At 37.7% G+C, this 17,439-nt stretch overlaps 1 protein-coding gene across 1 annotated transcript; it reads left to right on the top strand.

Moving 5' to 3' along the window:
• The first annotated feature begins 645 nt into the window (after positions 1-645).
• cfap52 (cilia and flagella associated protein 52) lies at positions 646-16,171 on the top strand. The gene is made up of 14 exons (XM_023955371.2): positions 646-921; positions 1,160-1,359; positions 2,724-2,860; positions 2,927-3,055; positions 3,191-3,290; positions 3,486-3,602; positions 3,694-3,794; positions 3,901-4,071; positions 4,617-4,765; positions 5,191-5,336; positions 6,995-7,146; positions 7,788-7,890; positions 14,059-14,170; positions 15,713-16,171. The coding sequence occupies exons 1-14, from the start codon at positions 861-863 to the stop codon at positions 15,892-15,894; spliced, it is 1,860 nt and encodes a 619-aa protein (XP_023811139.1). The 5' UTR covers positions 646-860; the 3' UTR covers positions 15,895-16,171.
• The last annotated feature ends 1,268 nt before the right edge of the window (positions 16,172-17,439 follow it).

Raw genomic sequence — 17,439 nt, 5'->3', positions numbered from 1 at the left:
AAATGTAGCAAATTTACAGGTTTGATTTCCCCTTAGAAAAATATTTTAGAGTAAATTTACACGGAGTTAATTTCACAAGGTTTTATCTTCAAAACCTGTTGTTTTTGTCTTTGCAGTTTTAATTAACCTGAATTGCAGGAAAATGCACACAGAAATTACTATCATAGCATGCGGAGTAGTTTTTTCACCATTATTATTTCTATTAAATTTTAAATTGATGAGATTTTCATTTCTAACACTGCTCCAAAACCTAGTTCAGAACTTTTATTCTAACATCAAGGTATTGAGTTTGCCATGTGCTCAGCAGAAAGTCAGTTTCCTAAGATAAATTACGTTATGTTTATTAATCACTTTCATAGAATAGAATAGAATAGAATTGAATAGAATAGAATAGAATAGAATAGAAGTTTTATCATGGATTTGTTGTCCAAATGTCAACATCATAATACAAACAAAAGAAATCCAGACAAATACATATAAAACACAAATTGTGAAACAAGTCATAAACTTCAAAACATAACTTTTAATTCTCTGGGGCTTTTAACTGAATATACAAAGTTGAATATCTTTTTAAAGTAATTTTATGTCAATTTACTAGCAGGTCTTCCAAGATATCCGATTTTCTTTAGAGCTCTTGAAGGCAGCGGAGATCTTCCGCTTGATCGGTTGCTAAGTAACCGTCTGTTTTGGTGCATACGTTGAGAAATAGACTCGGGCGATAATTTTTCATCAAAAGAGGTTTACGGATAATATTTTTGTCGTAATATTTTTACGGATTATATTTTTTTGCTCTTGTCGTTGTTTTATCGTTGGTTTGTTTTGTTTGTTGCTCAAATCGTGCGGTGAGTGTTTTTCACCTGATGGCGGGCGATATTCCCAGCATTCCTCAGCTGGAGTTGGAAGCTGTCATCGGATTTAACGGTCAGTTTCGAAATGAAAACGACAAAAAAAACTTGATTTTTGGAGAAAAACTAAACTAAGAAAAAACTTGTAATGGCTGCATAAAATTTAGTTTAAAAGTCTATTTTTTTTATTTATTTTTTTGCAAACTCTATGTCAGAGGGGGCTTCTTGTTTGTTTATTAACTTAATAAAACCATTAAAAAGAGAGTCCATCAACTCTGATATGTGCGTCTTCTGTGTGCTGCGTGTGTTGTCAGGCCGTGTTCCTTCAGGCCTGAGACTCCATCCAGACAAACAACACCTCATCTATCCTCTGGGATGCACTGTGATTCTGAGGAGCATCAGTGATGACAAACAGGAGTTCCTGCACGGACACACCAACAATGTGTGCTGCCTCTCTGTGTCCAGAAGTGGAACCTACATTGCCTCTGGACAAATCAACTTTTTGGGATTTAAGGTACATTGTTATGAGTTGTTTACCACTCATCCAAAGACTTTAAAATACTAACAAAAACAGTTTTTTATTGATCATTATTTGAGCAAATGCACCAAGTGAAGATGTTAATAGAGTAAGAAATCTGAGCCATCCCTTGTCTTTTTTATTGTTTGGTCACAGGATATTTTTGTTGCTGAATGAGAAAATAAAAGTAGTATGGCGAGGTTGGTTAATAGTTCTAAGAATAATCAATCTCCCTTTTCTCTCTTTTTTCAACTTATTTATACTGTTTTTTTTGTGTTTATTTTTTGGGACGACTTTTTTCCGAAAGAAATTAACATGTAAGATGGACACAGGATGAATGTGCTTTACTGGTTTTTACATTGGACGTTTTTGTACTTATCTGAAATTTTCTGGACCTTTATTTTAATGATTTGTAAAGTTCACGGTTAAAATATTTTTCCTATTTTTTTTTTCAGAAAAAATACTTGAAACAAGTTATAAAACAGTGTATTTCCTGTGTTCAGATAAGACCCAGATGTAGACAAAGAAGAAAGTGTGAAGTGAAGAAAAACCCTTAAAGAACCACTCCGATCATCTTTTGATCTCATGTAAAAGCCTTCCCCGTGGCCTTTTCTATATGATTTTGCTGGTTTCAGCCAAAATTTATAGAACAGTTGTTTTCTACAACATAGTTTTTGCAGAGTGGTAGTAGTTCATCAGAAATTCCCCTCTAAAAAGTAGGCAGAACTGCTGGAGCTGAGCAACCCCGCCCCTTTCCCCTTTCCATTGTGGAGTGGAGCAGGAAGCTTGTGGCCTGCCCAGTGAATTTTCTATGTCAAAGTTAAGCTCTTTTTTAATCAGAGTGGGTCTCTGACAAACACTTGTCAGTGCAATGTAAAAGACAGCCTGACATTAACAGAATATATCAGAACGCACTGACACTGAGGACAGTAAAGCTGAAATACTTGTCTGATATTTCATCAAAGTGCAGGCAGCTGTGTGTGAACCTCTTCATGGAGAACTGTAGGTGAGTGGTCAGAGCCCTCCAGGAGGAGCCAGAGATAGCCTGCTCAGAAAACAAAATGATGAGAAAACAAAAAGTAACATTGACAGATAAACTGTTGGGTGGCAGTTTAGCTGAGGCGGTAGAGCAGCCAAAGGGTTGGCAGATCAATCCCCGCTCTCCCCAGCCAGCTGTCGCCCCCGGAGCACAGCCAGTCTGTAGCTCACTGCTCCCTCCAGGGGATGTGTCAAAATGTTGAGAAGAATCTCCCCATTGTGGGATAAATAAAGTATCAATTACTATTATTATTATGTCAACTGATAAAAAGGTTTCTGGAAAACGGTGCTATTCCTGGTGATTTTCCTTTTCTTTTTTCCAGACAACAGTATTTATCTGGGACTATGCACAAAGATCTGTCTACGCTGAGCTGGTTCTTCACAAGGCCAAGGTTGAGTCACTGGCGTTCTCACCTAATGACAAGTACTTGGTGTCTTTAGGAGGTCAAGACGACGACAGGTAGACATCTGCATGTTATGTAACTGGATCTCATGACAGTGCAGTGCATGACATCTATGTTCTCAGCATAGTGGTTTGGAACATTGAGACCAAACAGGCCATCTGCGGGAGCACGGCAACATCTCATGTCGCCAGGCACTGCCTTGTAGTGCAATACTCCAACACAGATGATAACGTCTTTGTTTCTGCTGGGAGGTGAGTGAATCATCTCAGCAGAAGGAAATATTATTTATTAACCCGATACTGTGATGTATTTTTGAAAATCAGTTCTCATCTCAAAATCACTTTTCACTTCTAACTTCTGTGGTTGTCTTTGTCTTTTGGGGGCAGTGGAACTTTGCGAGTTTGGGAACTGGATGTCGCCAACAGAAAGATTAGACCCACTGAGTGTAAATTAGGTAAACTTCAGAGGAATATTAAATGTGTGGAGGTATGAAACACAAGATTTTGTCTCCTTATTCAGCTGTTATGATGTTTGATTGGATCTTATTTTTACATGATGTTTTAAAACATTAACTGACTTTCAACTAGATGTGGATGTATTTTAGTGGCTGTCAGGTGTGGTAGAAAATCTGCACAATCTGTACAATAGGCCAAATTTGCTGAATTCGTCACACCTTCGCAGATCTCAAACGATGATCAATTCCTCTTCTGTGGAACCACCAGTGGGGACATACTAAAAGTCAACCTCAGAACTGGACTTTTGAGTGACTTTGGTCCAGTTAAAGCAAAACACAGCCTTGTAAGTACACACAGAGCACACTGTGATTCCAAATGTGAAGTTAAACTTAGTAAAAAGGGGAAAAAAATCTGTTTGTGGCTGTTTGGTACAGGGTGTAAGTGTTCTCAGAGTAATGGAATCTGGGGACCTCCTCGTGGGTTCTGGATCCGGCGTCTTAACTTTGTGCTCTAAAACGAACTTTAAAATGCTCCAGTGAGTCTAGTGTTTTTATTTTATTGTATTTTTTGCATCTTTCCAAAATGTACAGCCCCTACTAGGAGCACCAGTTTTAAACTTTGAATAATTCCTCTACCTTTAGGAGCATCCAGCTGGAGAAAGGAGTGACTTCCATCACTATCAAAGACACAGGACAGCAGTTCTTTGTTGGGACAGAAGCTGGCTTAATCTATCGCATGAGCTCTGATGACTTCAAAGCTGAAGTGGTTTTCACCAGCCACACCAGTGCCGTGAAAGACGTGGTCATGCCTTTGTGAGGAACTCACAGTGATAAAGTCAGAGACGAAACTCTGACCACAAAACTTTTACCTTCTCTTCATTCTTGGATGCTGCAAACGGAACAGCAGTTTGGTTGATTAAAGGTTTTAGAAATGGTTTAAGGGAATCAGAACATCTGAAAATGACTTGCATGAAGCGATTAGTCAGACATGAAAAACGAGTCTCTCAAAGCTGAATTTGGGCTTTAGAATTTATTTTTGTCCTTCTTTTTTTTCTTGTTTCCATAATGTAAAAGAAGTGCAAAATATCAGAGAACGAATGAAATTGCTTTTCTTCTTTTTTATGCTCACCTGTTAACTGATAAGCATGGTTCTGGAACATGCAATGTCTTATTGTGCTCACTAGAGGGAGACATACACATTTTCCATTCATCTGCCTTGAATATGTGTAATGTCTTAAAATGCTGTTTAAGTCACTTAAAAAAAAGGTTTATTCCATTACCTGTTTGAAAACACTCCAGTTGTTTTCTGTTCTTACATTATTGCAGCTTCCTAAATCTTTTTATATTGTGTGTGTTAGTGGGACATCTGAACTGTTTGCAACCTGCTCTGATGATGACATCAGACTGTGGCACATAGACAAACCCAAAGAGCTCCTGCGCATCCCTGTCCCAAACATGACCTGCAATGCCCTGGACTTCATGATTGACGGACACAGCCTCATCAGCGGTAAGGGAATAAACGAAAGAGTAATGAGGAATTTTTAGTTTTAATTTCATCGTAGTGAAACTTTTTCTGTGCAGAATTGTGCCCATGGGGCTGCACAGTGGTGTGGAGGACTGTTACCTTACAGCAAGAGGCCCTTTGTTTAAAGCAGCTGGGTCCTTGAGTTTAAATGTTCTCTCCATGCATGCCTGTTTTATCTCCAGGCACTCCAGCGAATTAAATTAAGCGAACTAAATCTAAATTAAACCTTTGGAGAAAATGTGAGTGTGGCCTTGTGATGGACCGGCTGGGTGTACTCTGTAGCTGGGATAGGCTCCAGCCACCTCCATGATCCTGCACAAGACTAAGCTGAAATAAAATATGATTGAAATTCTACTATTTTATTTCTCTACTACTGCCATGCCGAGTTTTATTTTCTTTCTTTTTAGCCTGGAACGATTGTAAGATTCGCGCATTTGGACCTGAAACTGGACGATTGATGTTCACAATCAATGACGCTCACAAAATGGGGGTAACAGCCATCGCTGGCACCAGAGACTGCAAGAGGATTGTCAGTGGAGGGGGGGACGGACAGGTAGGGAAAACCACCTTAAATTAAATTACATTCTCTAATCAAGGCAAAATCTTTTCCTTTTTCTTTTCATGGGTTATAGGATCCCTAACACACACAGATGTACAGAAGACTGCATTAGATATATCTGTGTTTTTGTCACTTTTACTAAAAATTACATTCAAATATATTTATGCCTTTTCAGGTGGGATTATTTTAACAAACAGATTATTTTTATGTATGTTTTACTGTGGGCACAACATGTTTGACGAAACTTTTGGAGACATTGTACAAAAGGACATTCTTTGTCTCTCTTCACTGAAGTGTTGAATTTTCATGCAAATAGAAAGTTTTGGTTTTTGAAGTTTGACTCTTATATTGTAACCTTTTATATGTTTTTTGTGCAGATGATCAATATATTCTCTTTCAAAAGGTCTGAATTCTTTAAATATGAATTTGTAAAACGAAATATGGATGGTAAAGGCAGGGAAAAAAAGGATTTCTATTCTGGCCTTTTGTGTTTATTCTCTTGTAAGCACATGTCTAAATAACACCATAGCTGAACCCATTTGTTCTAAAATTAGCCTCTGGCTTGTCTTCATAGAATGACTCATTTTCTCATATTTTTCCAAGTGTAAAACCAGATATTTGTGAATTACAGACTCCAAACTGACCTTATAATTATTATTTTGTTGGGGAAAATGTGCACTAAATAAGTGAGGAGTTATTATTTATAAATACTTTTTTCCCGACAAAATACTTTAATTTTACCCTAAATATTAGGATTCCCCAATGGAAACTGCAAATAAGGTTTCTTTCCATTTTTACTAATAATTTACACTTAAATGCTTCACCACTATCCTCAGAATTTATTATTTGTCATTACAGTCATTACAAACACACTGTTTGACATGGTGGTCCTAAAATGAACTGCAAGATGTTTATTGTTATTAGAAATGTAAAGAATTATGCCATGGATTACTTAACATTCTGTGATTATAGGAAGAATGTTTCTTAAAGAAATAGTAAGTTGAAAGCATCTTAATAGAAAGACTATGGATATATACTTAAAAAGGATATATACAGGATAGTCGAACAAAAATCTGTGTGTCAAGAGGTTGTTTTGTCTTTTTTTTCTGTTAGAATCTCAAATCTTACCAACAAAAAGGTGATTCCATATGTTTGCAGACAATAGCCTGAGTTGACCACCCGGACATGTTATATTTTTTGTCCCCACAAAATGAGCACAAAGGCTGCAAATTGTCTTCTTTTGGGCTATGATGATGAAGATGATGTTTGATGCAGCACACCCATCATTACAGTGAAGTGTTCTGAAATGAACTGGTGAGAGGTTAGAACATGGTGGATAACACATACATAGAAACAGGGAGATAAGGAAAACAACATTTTCTTTTTCATTCTTATTTTTACATAAGGATCAAACAAGATCTTTTACGTTTTATGCCTCTCAGTAACTTCTGTCAGCCTGTCAATGCAAATCTTTAGCAATTCATAATGTGTGTGAGACGTAAAAACATCTAAATCCATTAATCAGTCCATAAAACACAGACTCACTAAGACGTGGGACCAGCTCTCTGCTGACTTTGATTTGTTTTCTGAGCAGGGCTGAAGTTGGATGCAAATGTTTTGCAGTGGAGATAAAAAGTATTGGATGTTTGCAGGTACGTGTTTGGGAGCTGCTGCCACATTGCCATCGGTTGGTGGAGATCATGAAAGAGCACAAAGCCACCGTCTCCAGTTTGAAAATCAAGTCTAACGACAAAGAGTGCGTCACTGCCAGCGTTGATGGAACCTGCATTGTCTGGGACCTTGAGTAAGTAGTTCATCAGTCATGCGGTAAAATAGCGGAGGCAAGGTTGATATGGAATTATACTCCTTTCATAAATGTTTTCCAGAAGTAAATTTATGTTCACACATGTAAAAATGTTTTGCAACTTCAAATAAAAAAAAAAGCATTTGAAAAGAATAAAACAACTGCAAGTCCAGAATAATTTTGTGCTTTTGCAATACCAATTTGTCCTTGTGCTGAACAGCCTCTCAGAAAAGATGAGTAAAAAAAGATTTCCAGCAGTAAAATATTTGGCACATGTCTTCCTTTCTCTACAAGTGCTCACTCAAACAGATCTACAGACAAAAACTCTAGTCACATCCGCCATACTTTTGACAGACCTCATCACGTTCACACCACCCTCGGCAACGCATGTTCAAATGACCACTTCCAATGAAAAGTCTGTGTAAACGCGTTTAAATCGGTTTTTCGGCCTCTCACGTCCAAAATTGTTTTTGGGCTCTACCAACACAACACGCGGCCTTTGAACACACATTAAAGTGTTAGCCAGGTCAAACTTTAACCAGTCAGGGACTCAGCTTTGGTAATGACGTTCCTTTTATCAAAGTTTTTCCACATTTGTGAAACACGTTTCCCCATTTTTTTCCCCTTGTCCCAACCTTTAGACGGTTTGTAGGCCTTCAAAGGATGATTGCAAACACCGTGTTTCGGGCGATGTGCTATCACCCAGAGGAGCACCAGATCATCACCAGTGGAACTGACAGAAAGGTAGATTTCACTGTGTGTTTGTTACAGCACAATAGAAAAGAAAAATATGGTGTTAAAAGTGTGTGTTTAGCACGCCAATACAACAATGTAATGTTCAGAATCAATCAGGATTTAAAGAGAACGCTTCTTGGCATTCACAGCTGCTTTATCATGCTGGTCCTGTCACCGTAATCTCCACTTATAGTAAGCATGACAGAAAAACCCTGTTGTTCGTCTGGTGAGGAGAGAGTCCAGTCAAAGCCCAACAAAATGAAACACAGCAGCATATCCAATCTGAATTGCTTGCAGTTTGTTTCTAATTAAGCCATTGTGCTAGCTGCTAGTGACTGTGACAGGAGCACGCCCTCTGTTTCGTGGGAGATTTTGCCTAACTGCTGATTTGCACCGGGTCGGGAGTTCAGCGTGGTAAAAACGAGACACTCCCTGCCTTGATTGTGCACTTTACCCACAACCCTTGAACTTGGCCACACGCTAGCCCCATATTGTTGCCGGCCCTGCATGCTGGGACGCGAGGACAAGTTGTGCTGATGAACACAGCAGAGAGCAAGTAAAAAGAAGGTATTTAAAATGAGGTGTGTGTGTGTGGGGGGGTTTAGAGCTGTGGCGCTTGTGCCTTCCTGCGGATGTGCCTGTACCACCCAAGTGCCAGCCAGATCCACCATCTGCTCATCCTAGAACACAGTCTCTCTGTTTAAGACAGCGACGGTGTCTCTCTTTCTTTTCTTTGTGCTCAAACCCCTCTACACCGTGCAGACTGCCTCTGAAGAAATTAAAAGACAGTTCCTGAATAACATTGATTGAGGAGAAGGAAGGCAGCCAAGAAGATGAAATGTGGGGTCATACAGGGTCAGGTAGAGTTTACCTTAATGAGAGGATGCTAAAAATAGTGCCGGTTAAAAAAATTGCAGAAAAAGGGTGTTGCTTTCAAGGATTTTTTTATGGGAGGACAGAAATGGCTCCTAAATGATGACCTACCCTTTTTTTTGAGTGTTTGTAGCAAAATATTTAGCCATAAAATATAAATCGTCCTTCTATAGAGACTGAAAATTTCTAGATGAAAAGACAAACAACTTTGCTCCTTGGGGAACCGGCCGTGCCTCTCACATACTTTTTTTTTTTTAATCTTAAACCTTAGAAAAACGTTTTACTCTCAGTTAGATATAATTGTGGGTAGAAAGGGCCTTTTCTTATAGACAAACTTCCATATCTTACAAAAAAGATTTCTACATTTGCTTTGTCCTGGTCTTAAGTGTAGATTTAAATACTTTTAGCAGCCATTATCTTGGTGACATGTGACATGTGTCTTTGAGAGCAAAGCAGAAGGCTGCAGTGCTGGAATATGGATGGATTGGAAGATAGCAGAGAGGTTCCGTGCTCTTCACTTCACAGAAGAAAGGATTGTGTTTTGTACCTGCTAGGATGGCCTTTGTTCTTTAGAGGGGCTGAGTGTCTAGACTTAAAGGTTCATAACTTTTTACAGTAACTAAAGACGCTCAAGATAAAGTGACATGGGCTCTTTTGAAAATATATATTACAATTTTTTTTCCTGACAGTTTTGCCCCATCTCGAGTTTGCTTTAATGATTTTAAGAAACTAACTTTTAGTGTCAATTAAATGCACTTTAGCTTAATAGTACTCTGAGCTATACTTATTTATGCTTTACACAAATGTAGGAGCTATCACACACAAATGAATTGGCATTAAAATATTGACATGATAGTAAACAAACATATTAAAGTGAGAAATCTGCCTGACAACAACAGAAAATGAACCTACTGAGTAATTGAGAATTCATTGTAGTTTTAATTAAGGTTTCCCCATATTAACGCTAGAGCAATCTGATATATTTTTAGAACTTTCTGCCAGAAATTAATTTCCTGGTGGCTTTTGCCGTGGCTGTGGACCTGCATCCCAGCACTCAGATCGACCAAGGTGGGGGTCTCTGAAATAAGATGAAAAAGAATAAGAGAGAGGTCAGGACAGCAGCAAAGGAAGCGAAAATGATCATCAGGAGAGGAAGCAGAAGATTATTACAGTGGCTTTCACCATGTTGCTAGAAACCGATAAGCGTGCATAAACATATCGATGGCACAACCCACTTCACATCCTTCAGAGTATTGAGATGGACCTGTCGCATTGATGGCTTACATGACACATTGTTGGCCAACACATAAATGTGGCAGAGCGAGAATCTCTACGTTTGAAAGCTTGCACTCCATTTGACCTCAAGACAGCCCAAAAGAATTTCATAATTTATATTTTGAGTTTATTTTTGTATTTATTTATAAAGGTTTGCGAGTTACACTAAAAAGAAAACATATCTGTACTTAGTGCTCCAAATAACGAACAAGAATGATCACAGAGACAGACTAGAAACAGGTTATTCAACAAATATCTATTAATAAAGAGGGAGTTTGAGGACACCTGCATGTGCTCATTAATTCTCCCCCAGGCTTTAAATTAAGTGATCCTGCTTTCTATTTGATATATTTACATATTCTTCAATATTGATAATACCAAAAGACTATCATGAATGCCATCATCACCTGGAATAAGACCAAAAAGCTTAAACTAAGCTTAAACTCAGCTTAAACTACAAGAAAATGTTGTCAAATTAATGATAAAAGACTTCATTTCATTTCATTTAAGTTATTCTTTTTGTGAGATTTAATTACGTCTCACAAAAGAACGTTATGGACCTATTTTTGACTTTAGCTCTTTATCTCTGTAATGTTGGTTCTTTTCATTTTACTTCAAACTGTTTATGTCTGGACAATATTTGAAATAGTCTTATCACACTAAATATGGCACAAACTCACTTTCTGTTGATTTAGAATCTATTTATTTCCCATTTTATCTAGTTAATAGCTCCCGCCTTAGGCCCAAAATAGCTTCTCTGTGTTTCTAGTTATAAGTCTTTCCTTCAGCAGATTGATCCCAGATGTGGGCTGTTTGGAAAATAATAATTAATCAGTAATAAGCTGCACGGTGGAGCAGTGGTTAGTGCTTTTGCCTCACAGCAAGAAGGCCCCTGGTTCAAGTCCCGGCAGGGGACCTGAAACAGAACATCAATGGGGGACCTTTCTGTGTGGAGCTTGCATGTTCTCCCCGTGCATGCGTCCGACGTCCTCCCACCATCCGAGAACATTCTTCATAGGTTAATTGGTTATTCCCATGATCGAAAGATTGCAGGTTCGATTCCCGCCTTGCACGCCCATGTGTCGAAGTGTCCTTGGGCAAGACACTGAACCCCACCTTGCCTCTGGTGGGAGGTTGGCGCCAGTGTTCGGCAGCAGAGCTGCCATCAGTGTGTGAATGTGTGTGTGCATGTGTGAATGGGACTGTGACTGTAAAGCGCTTTGGGCCTTCGTAAGAAGGTAGAAAGCGCTATATAAGTATACGCCATTTACCATTTACTCCAAATTGTCCATAGGTGTGAAAGTGAGAGTGCATGAGTGGTTGTGACCCTGAGACAGACTGGTGAGCTGTCCCCAGCCTTTGGCCGGGATAGGCTCCAGCAGCCCCGTGACCCCGAAAAGAACAAACGGATCCGAAGATGCAAAAAAGGAAATGGATAAATGACACTATAAATTATTCTGTGCTTTTTAAAAGAGTGTTGATCAAACTTGTCAACCCAAATTTACCAAATCCCTGCGCAGAAATCAAATTGTAGTAAAACAGTGGTAGAATGAATAGAACACCGTAATGATTTGTTTTCCAAAATAAGTTCTAGTTTGATGTCAACTAAAATTCTTCAGGATTTTCCTCTTATCTGACATATTTGCTTGACTTTGCACAAATGCAATCATTTCTGTAAAATTGCAACAAGCGTATTGCCTCACATTTTTATTTTTGGTTTGACAACAGTTGATAGGATTTTAAGTGCACTGAAATTAGCATATCTGTTTTACGTGCAGCCAAATAGTGCCAAGGGACTGAGATGAGGGTTGAAGCATCACTTCACCTTCAGTAGAGTTTCATCAAATCATGGTGACTTGAAAGGTTGTTTTTAAAGATCAAAACCCTTCCTTCCATGCACGTTTTTTTTCACTGTTTCTCCTTGAAACATACAAAAATGGATCTCTTTTTTGAATGGGGCAATATGTTTCTGTTGCAATGAATAACTTCACCTGGAAACTGCCTTATTTGTGTTACTTGCTACTTTGACAGCTGTTAAGCTCCACGGATGATTACATTTCATTTAGATCAGCAAACAAGGTTTCAATAAGTGGGTGTGACAAGCTGAAATGAATGCAACAATATTCTCAACTCATTTCCATACAGAGTGGGATAAATGAAGCACCAAATGCTAATTAGGCCCACTGACTTTAATATGTCTTCTAATTACACTCCTCTATTAAAATGCATAGTCAAAACATGCAAAATATTTTAATGATATTACATTTATAAATGTTGATTGTGTGTTGTGGACCACAGGAACTTCACTACTTAATGTGCACATCGCATTTTTAAATCCCCACGCTGTATTTGACTTTAAGTTGTGTTGCAACTTTTACAAAACCAAAGCTTTGTACACTTGCAAAAAGTGAGTCATGCCTGCCCCAGTTCAGCTGCAATTTCTTGTCAGAAAGTAACTCTGGAGGTACAGAAGTTTGAAGTTTCTTCCTAGAAAACAGAAGGAGCAAAGACAGCTTCCAGCTGTGCTTTCTAACACGCCTTTCCGCAAACCATTTGATGCCTGTCAGCAGAAGCTAAAGGGAAAGCGCACACGAGCGTGGCATGTGGCGAGAGGGAGCCGTAAACAAATATTTTATCATGTATCACTCAGTATCAATATACTGCCTGCAGATAAGCACGAAAGCTTAACACCTGCTTGAGTAAACTTAAAGCAGCATCATAATAATGCTATGATTTATCTGTCTTCATTATGCAGCAGGGATGACCCCCCCCCCTTTACAGGAACAATGACGATAAACCACTTCAATCACAGTTTTTAGGACTAATTTTGAAACAAAGATGCGAAGTTACAAATTGAAAATCATCTTAACAGGACATGAGTTTGTGTGGACAATCATCAAACAACACAACACAATAAACATGATATGTTTATTTTTTATTGGTTTGTTTTTATTGGTTTACAAATGTTTTTATGGTCTCGGGCCTTCATATTTATCTGACATGATTTTAAAGTATGAGCCCTCGCGGACCCTGAGGTCCTCTGATACAGGCCTTTTGGTTATCCCAAAAGTTAGAACAAAAACGTACGGCGAGGCCTCATTCAGTTTTTACGGACCTCGCCTGTGGAACAGCCTCCCAGAGAGCCTCAGGGCTGCAGAGACTGTTCATGTTTTTAAAGGAAGGCTTAAGACCTACCTTTTTAATTTAGCCTTTAGTTGAATTTTAGGATTTTTAATTTTTTTTTTATTGTATTTATTTATTTATTTTTTAGTATTAGTATTATTTTTTTTAAATTTATTATTATTATTTTTAAATATTTTAATTAATTTATTTTTCTTTTAACTAGTTTTATATGTGTATGTAAATACATTTATTTAGTTATTCTATTAATTTTTAAGACGCTCTTACTATTTCATATGCCTATTAAGGTTTATGTAATTATTTGTTCTTTGTCCATGTTTTATATATATTTTAATTTTATTCCTTTTACATTTTATTACACTCCGGTGTTTTCCTCTGAAGGATCCTCCACATCGGTGACTGACCCTTCTCAGTGAGCGGGGTCGCTGCAGTGGGATCTCCTGGGTCTGACTCTTTTGATCGGATCTGGGGGGTTCTGTGGTAGTGTACTCCGTGAACTTGGGTTGGGGGGTCGCTGGTGTGGACATGTCCCCAAACTATCGTTTTCCCACCTCAGGAAAAAGCCAGGTCTCTACATTCTATCATTCTATCACTTTTTTATTTATTTATTTATTTATTTATTGATGTGTGTGTGTGTGGGTGTGTGTGTGTGTGTGTGTGTGTTTTTGCAGGGGGGGGGGGTTGTCGCACGGTTTGTCTTGTCATCTTGTTTTTAAATTTTATTGTATTTTATGCACAGCACTTTGAGTGACATCTGTTGTCGAAAAAGTGCTATATAAATAAAGGTTGATTTGATTTGATTTGATGTTTTCCATAGATTGTGTTAGTGAAACTGGTGTAAACACTGTGACTCCTGCGATGTTCACTGTGATTCTTATTAATTCTTAGATTGCGTACTGGGACGTGTATGACGGCTCTATCATTAGAGAACTGGAGGGCTCCCAGTCCGGCGCCATCAATGCCATGCACATCACAAAGGACGGCGGTTATTTTGTGACAGGTACCATCACACACTTTCAGCTTGTTTGGATTATACCACATGTCTGCCATCACACTTGAAGGTGTTCTCATCCTTTACCTCTTTGTACAATATTACCTTACATCAGGAGTCTCCTAACTATTGGCAAATAAGTCCAGATCTTGTGAGGTGAAAATATAAGGGGCCAACCATGTGGTCAACATTTTTTGAACCTCTATAGTAACATTAAATCCAAATGACCTATTCTGTCACAAGGTGGTGTGACTAGAGTGGCATTGTTAACACAGCAGGCAGACGTCCTTAAAGTCCAGGAACAAATGATTTTAGTCACAACACGCCCGCACACGCCCGCACACGCCCGCACACGCCCGCACACGCCCCTTCCCTTTTCTGGTCTCTCTTCACACTGAGCTCCTTCCCTTTTATTGGCTTCTCTTCATTGGCTGGCCACACCCAGGAAGGAAGCCACTTTTTTTTTGTCGTGAACACAACTTTATTTTTCATAGGAATCTAGCCAATTTTTGGAAGTGTAACACATCAAACTTGCTTTTTCTTTTACTTTATTGTACAAAACGGAAGTACAGTACAAAACACAATTTTACAAAGTAAACTTCGAATGTGCCAGGGGAGCATACAACTTTCATACAGACATACAGCTTTCTGATTAAGGCTTTTAGAGGGAAGCCACTTTAATCAAACAATAAAAAACAAATGACAATAGATAGAAATATCATGGAAGCTATACATTTAAAATCCCGTAAACAAAGACAGACATACATAAACAACTCAAATCATCACTAACCAAAAGGTAAGCAAACAAATCCAAACACGTTCCACTTCCTATGCCCAACCCTTAAACAGGAAGTAAAGGCCTTGGCCACCATTTTGTCCTTTGGGCTCCAGGAAGAAGAGGGGAAAAACATGACAAAATCAATAAATACATTTAAACATGTGATGTTTGTTTTGTTCTTACATTACATGTCTAAAGGTGATGAGCTGTACCAGACAGGTTACAAGTAGATACAATTACTTTGTCTCATATTTAATGAAAATGTTAATGCATTTGGATACTTTTCATTTCTTGACATAAACCAGATTTACATCCAAATATGTTTTTACCAATAATATTCTAAGTTTGTGAAACCAAATAAAGTAAAAGTCTGGAAAGAAATCTTTTTCCATCATTAAATCTGAGTTTACATTAAATGCTGGGGCTAAATGCAGGCTGGGCAGGACTTTTGACATGCCTGCCTTATATATATATATTTTTTTTTTTGATTTCTAGAAATTTTTCGCTGACCATTGTAGAGATGTTTCTGCAGTGGAGGTTTCTGCTTTCTTCCATGTTATGAAATTCTAATCAAATTTCTTTTGGATGTTTTTTTGCAGCCACAGTTTTATGGAGCCTTTTGGTTTAAAAGTAGTCATCGCATGCATTTCCATGAGGGCATTTTAATCTAATAAGTCATAAAGCGTGTCGATTTCATCAAGGCTGCCCTTTTTTTTAAGCTCCCTTACCGCCAGCCCAAAATGTTCTCTTTTATTTGTTACCTTCTCTGTCAGGTGGAGATGACAGGGTGGTGAGAGTGTGGAGCTACATGGAGGGCGTGGTCACCCATGTGGGCATTGCCCAGGGTGGTAGCATCACCAGTATGAAGATCTGCAGTAACAATCGCATTTTAGTCACCACCAGCGCAGATGGAGCCATCATGCAATGGAAGTTCCCTCATCCTCCCAGCTCTTAAAGTGTTGTTCAAACGTGCACAGAAAAACAGAATCCTTCGATCAACTGCACATTCATACCTAAATGTTTTAGATAGTTTCTTTGACCTAAATGTTCAGTGATTTCAGACTTGCACAGTGTGCTGTTTGGTATTGTCCTTCAATATAAGGAATTTATTCAACTCATTAATCTCTATTAAAACCTTTTAATTGAATGTACTCTTTGTACTAATCATCTGATTTTGTTCAGATGGAGTTTTGCTTTAATAATAAAATTTACAATGGGTTTTTTATGCTGAATGTTTAGCATAATTCATACAGACACATATCTGTAAAAAAACAAAAAGTGCTCATTTGTGTGCATCTTTAAAATATCCTTTAGCCTCTTATAGCCTCATTCTGCTCATAGTAAATCATAGTAGTGTCAAATTAAATATGAATGAATTTTTCTGCAGATGTCAGTAATAAAACTATAAAGAAAGAAAAAGTTGGAAAATAACTCAAATCTGCTATATTAGTATTTGAACAGCATTGCATCTATCAAATGTCTATGGGAAAAAATGACATTTTATTCTGAAATGCAAAAGACATTAAGCTTCTCAATGTCTTCTGACACAAAAAATCAAATCAAACTATTTTTGTAAAGCCTTTTGGTGGATATGTAACACAAAGTACTTTACATTATAAAAAAACTGGAAACCTAAAAAAGACATTAACACACACACACACACACACACAAACTAAGACCGGAAAATACAAGAATGCTAACCTCACTATAAACAAAGAGCACGGTAGAAGAAGAATCATGCTGAGGAAATCCAGGGATAGGTGGGTTGGTCTGTACTCAGGGAAGGATCAAAAAGTGTTCATAGACTTGGTCATTGATTTCAACACATTGGTGGTTTTATTGCAAAAGTAGCCTTTCTGGATTTGAGTATAGAAACCATGTTTGAATGCAGTTTTGTGCTGTTGGACACAATTTGCAGTAACAAGAACATATAGTGTTTCAGACCGTGTGACCTGAAAAGTTTAACTTTATCCAAATCATAAAACTTCAAAATGCTATATTTCTTAATTTAAAAAAAGTTATTTGATGTTTTTGAGTTATTAAGATATGTCATAAACTATAAATATGCTTAAGTAATGTTTGACTCCATTTACATTAATCATATAAAATAATCTTTTTAAAAGTATTGTCCCACTGCAGAATAATTGAAACATTAAAATATAAACAACTTTTTAGAGCAGAGATCATTATTAAACCTAACAAAACCTAATACACAAACTAATTTTTAGAGCTCTGCTGTAAAACTGTAGCATCTTTCACTAAACCAAGTCCCGATTTGCCTGAAAATGTATGTATTTGACATGCTGATGGAGCATATTTTTATATTACAATAAAAAAAAGACTAAAAAAATATGCACAGCTTACTATCAATTTCAATAAATGCACACACCTGCTCTTTTGAAATGAAATCTTTAGCACTGGTGAGCTGTGAAATTACAATCATTTAAGCTCTTGGATATAAAAAAGTGCACAAAAAGATTGTCTATTCGTCCATTTAAAA

The sequence above is a fragment of the Oryzias latipes genome, chromosome 1 (assembly GCF_053564925.1).
Source record: "Oryzias latipes strain Hd-rR chromosome 1, Olatipes_Hd-rR_3.1".
Taxonomy (NCBI): domain Eukaryota; kingdom Metazoa; phylum Chordata; class Actinopteri; order Beloniformes; family Adrianichthyidae; genus Oryzias; species Oryzias latipes.
This window is presented reverse-complemented; position numbering and strand designations above follow the sequence as displayed.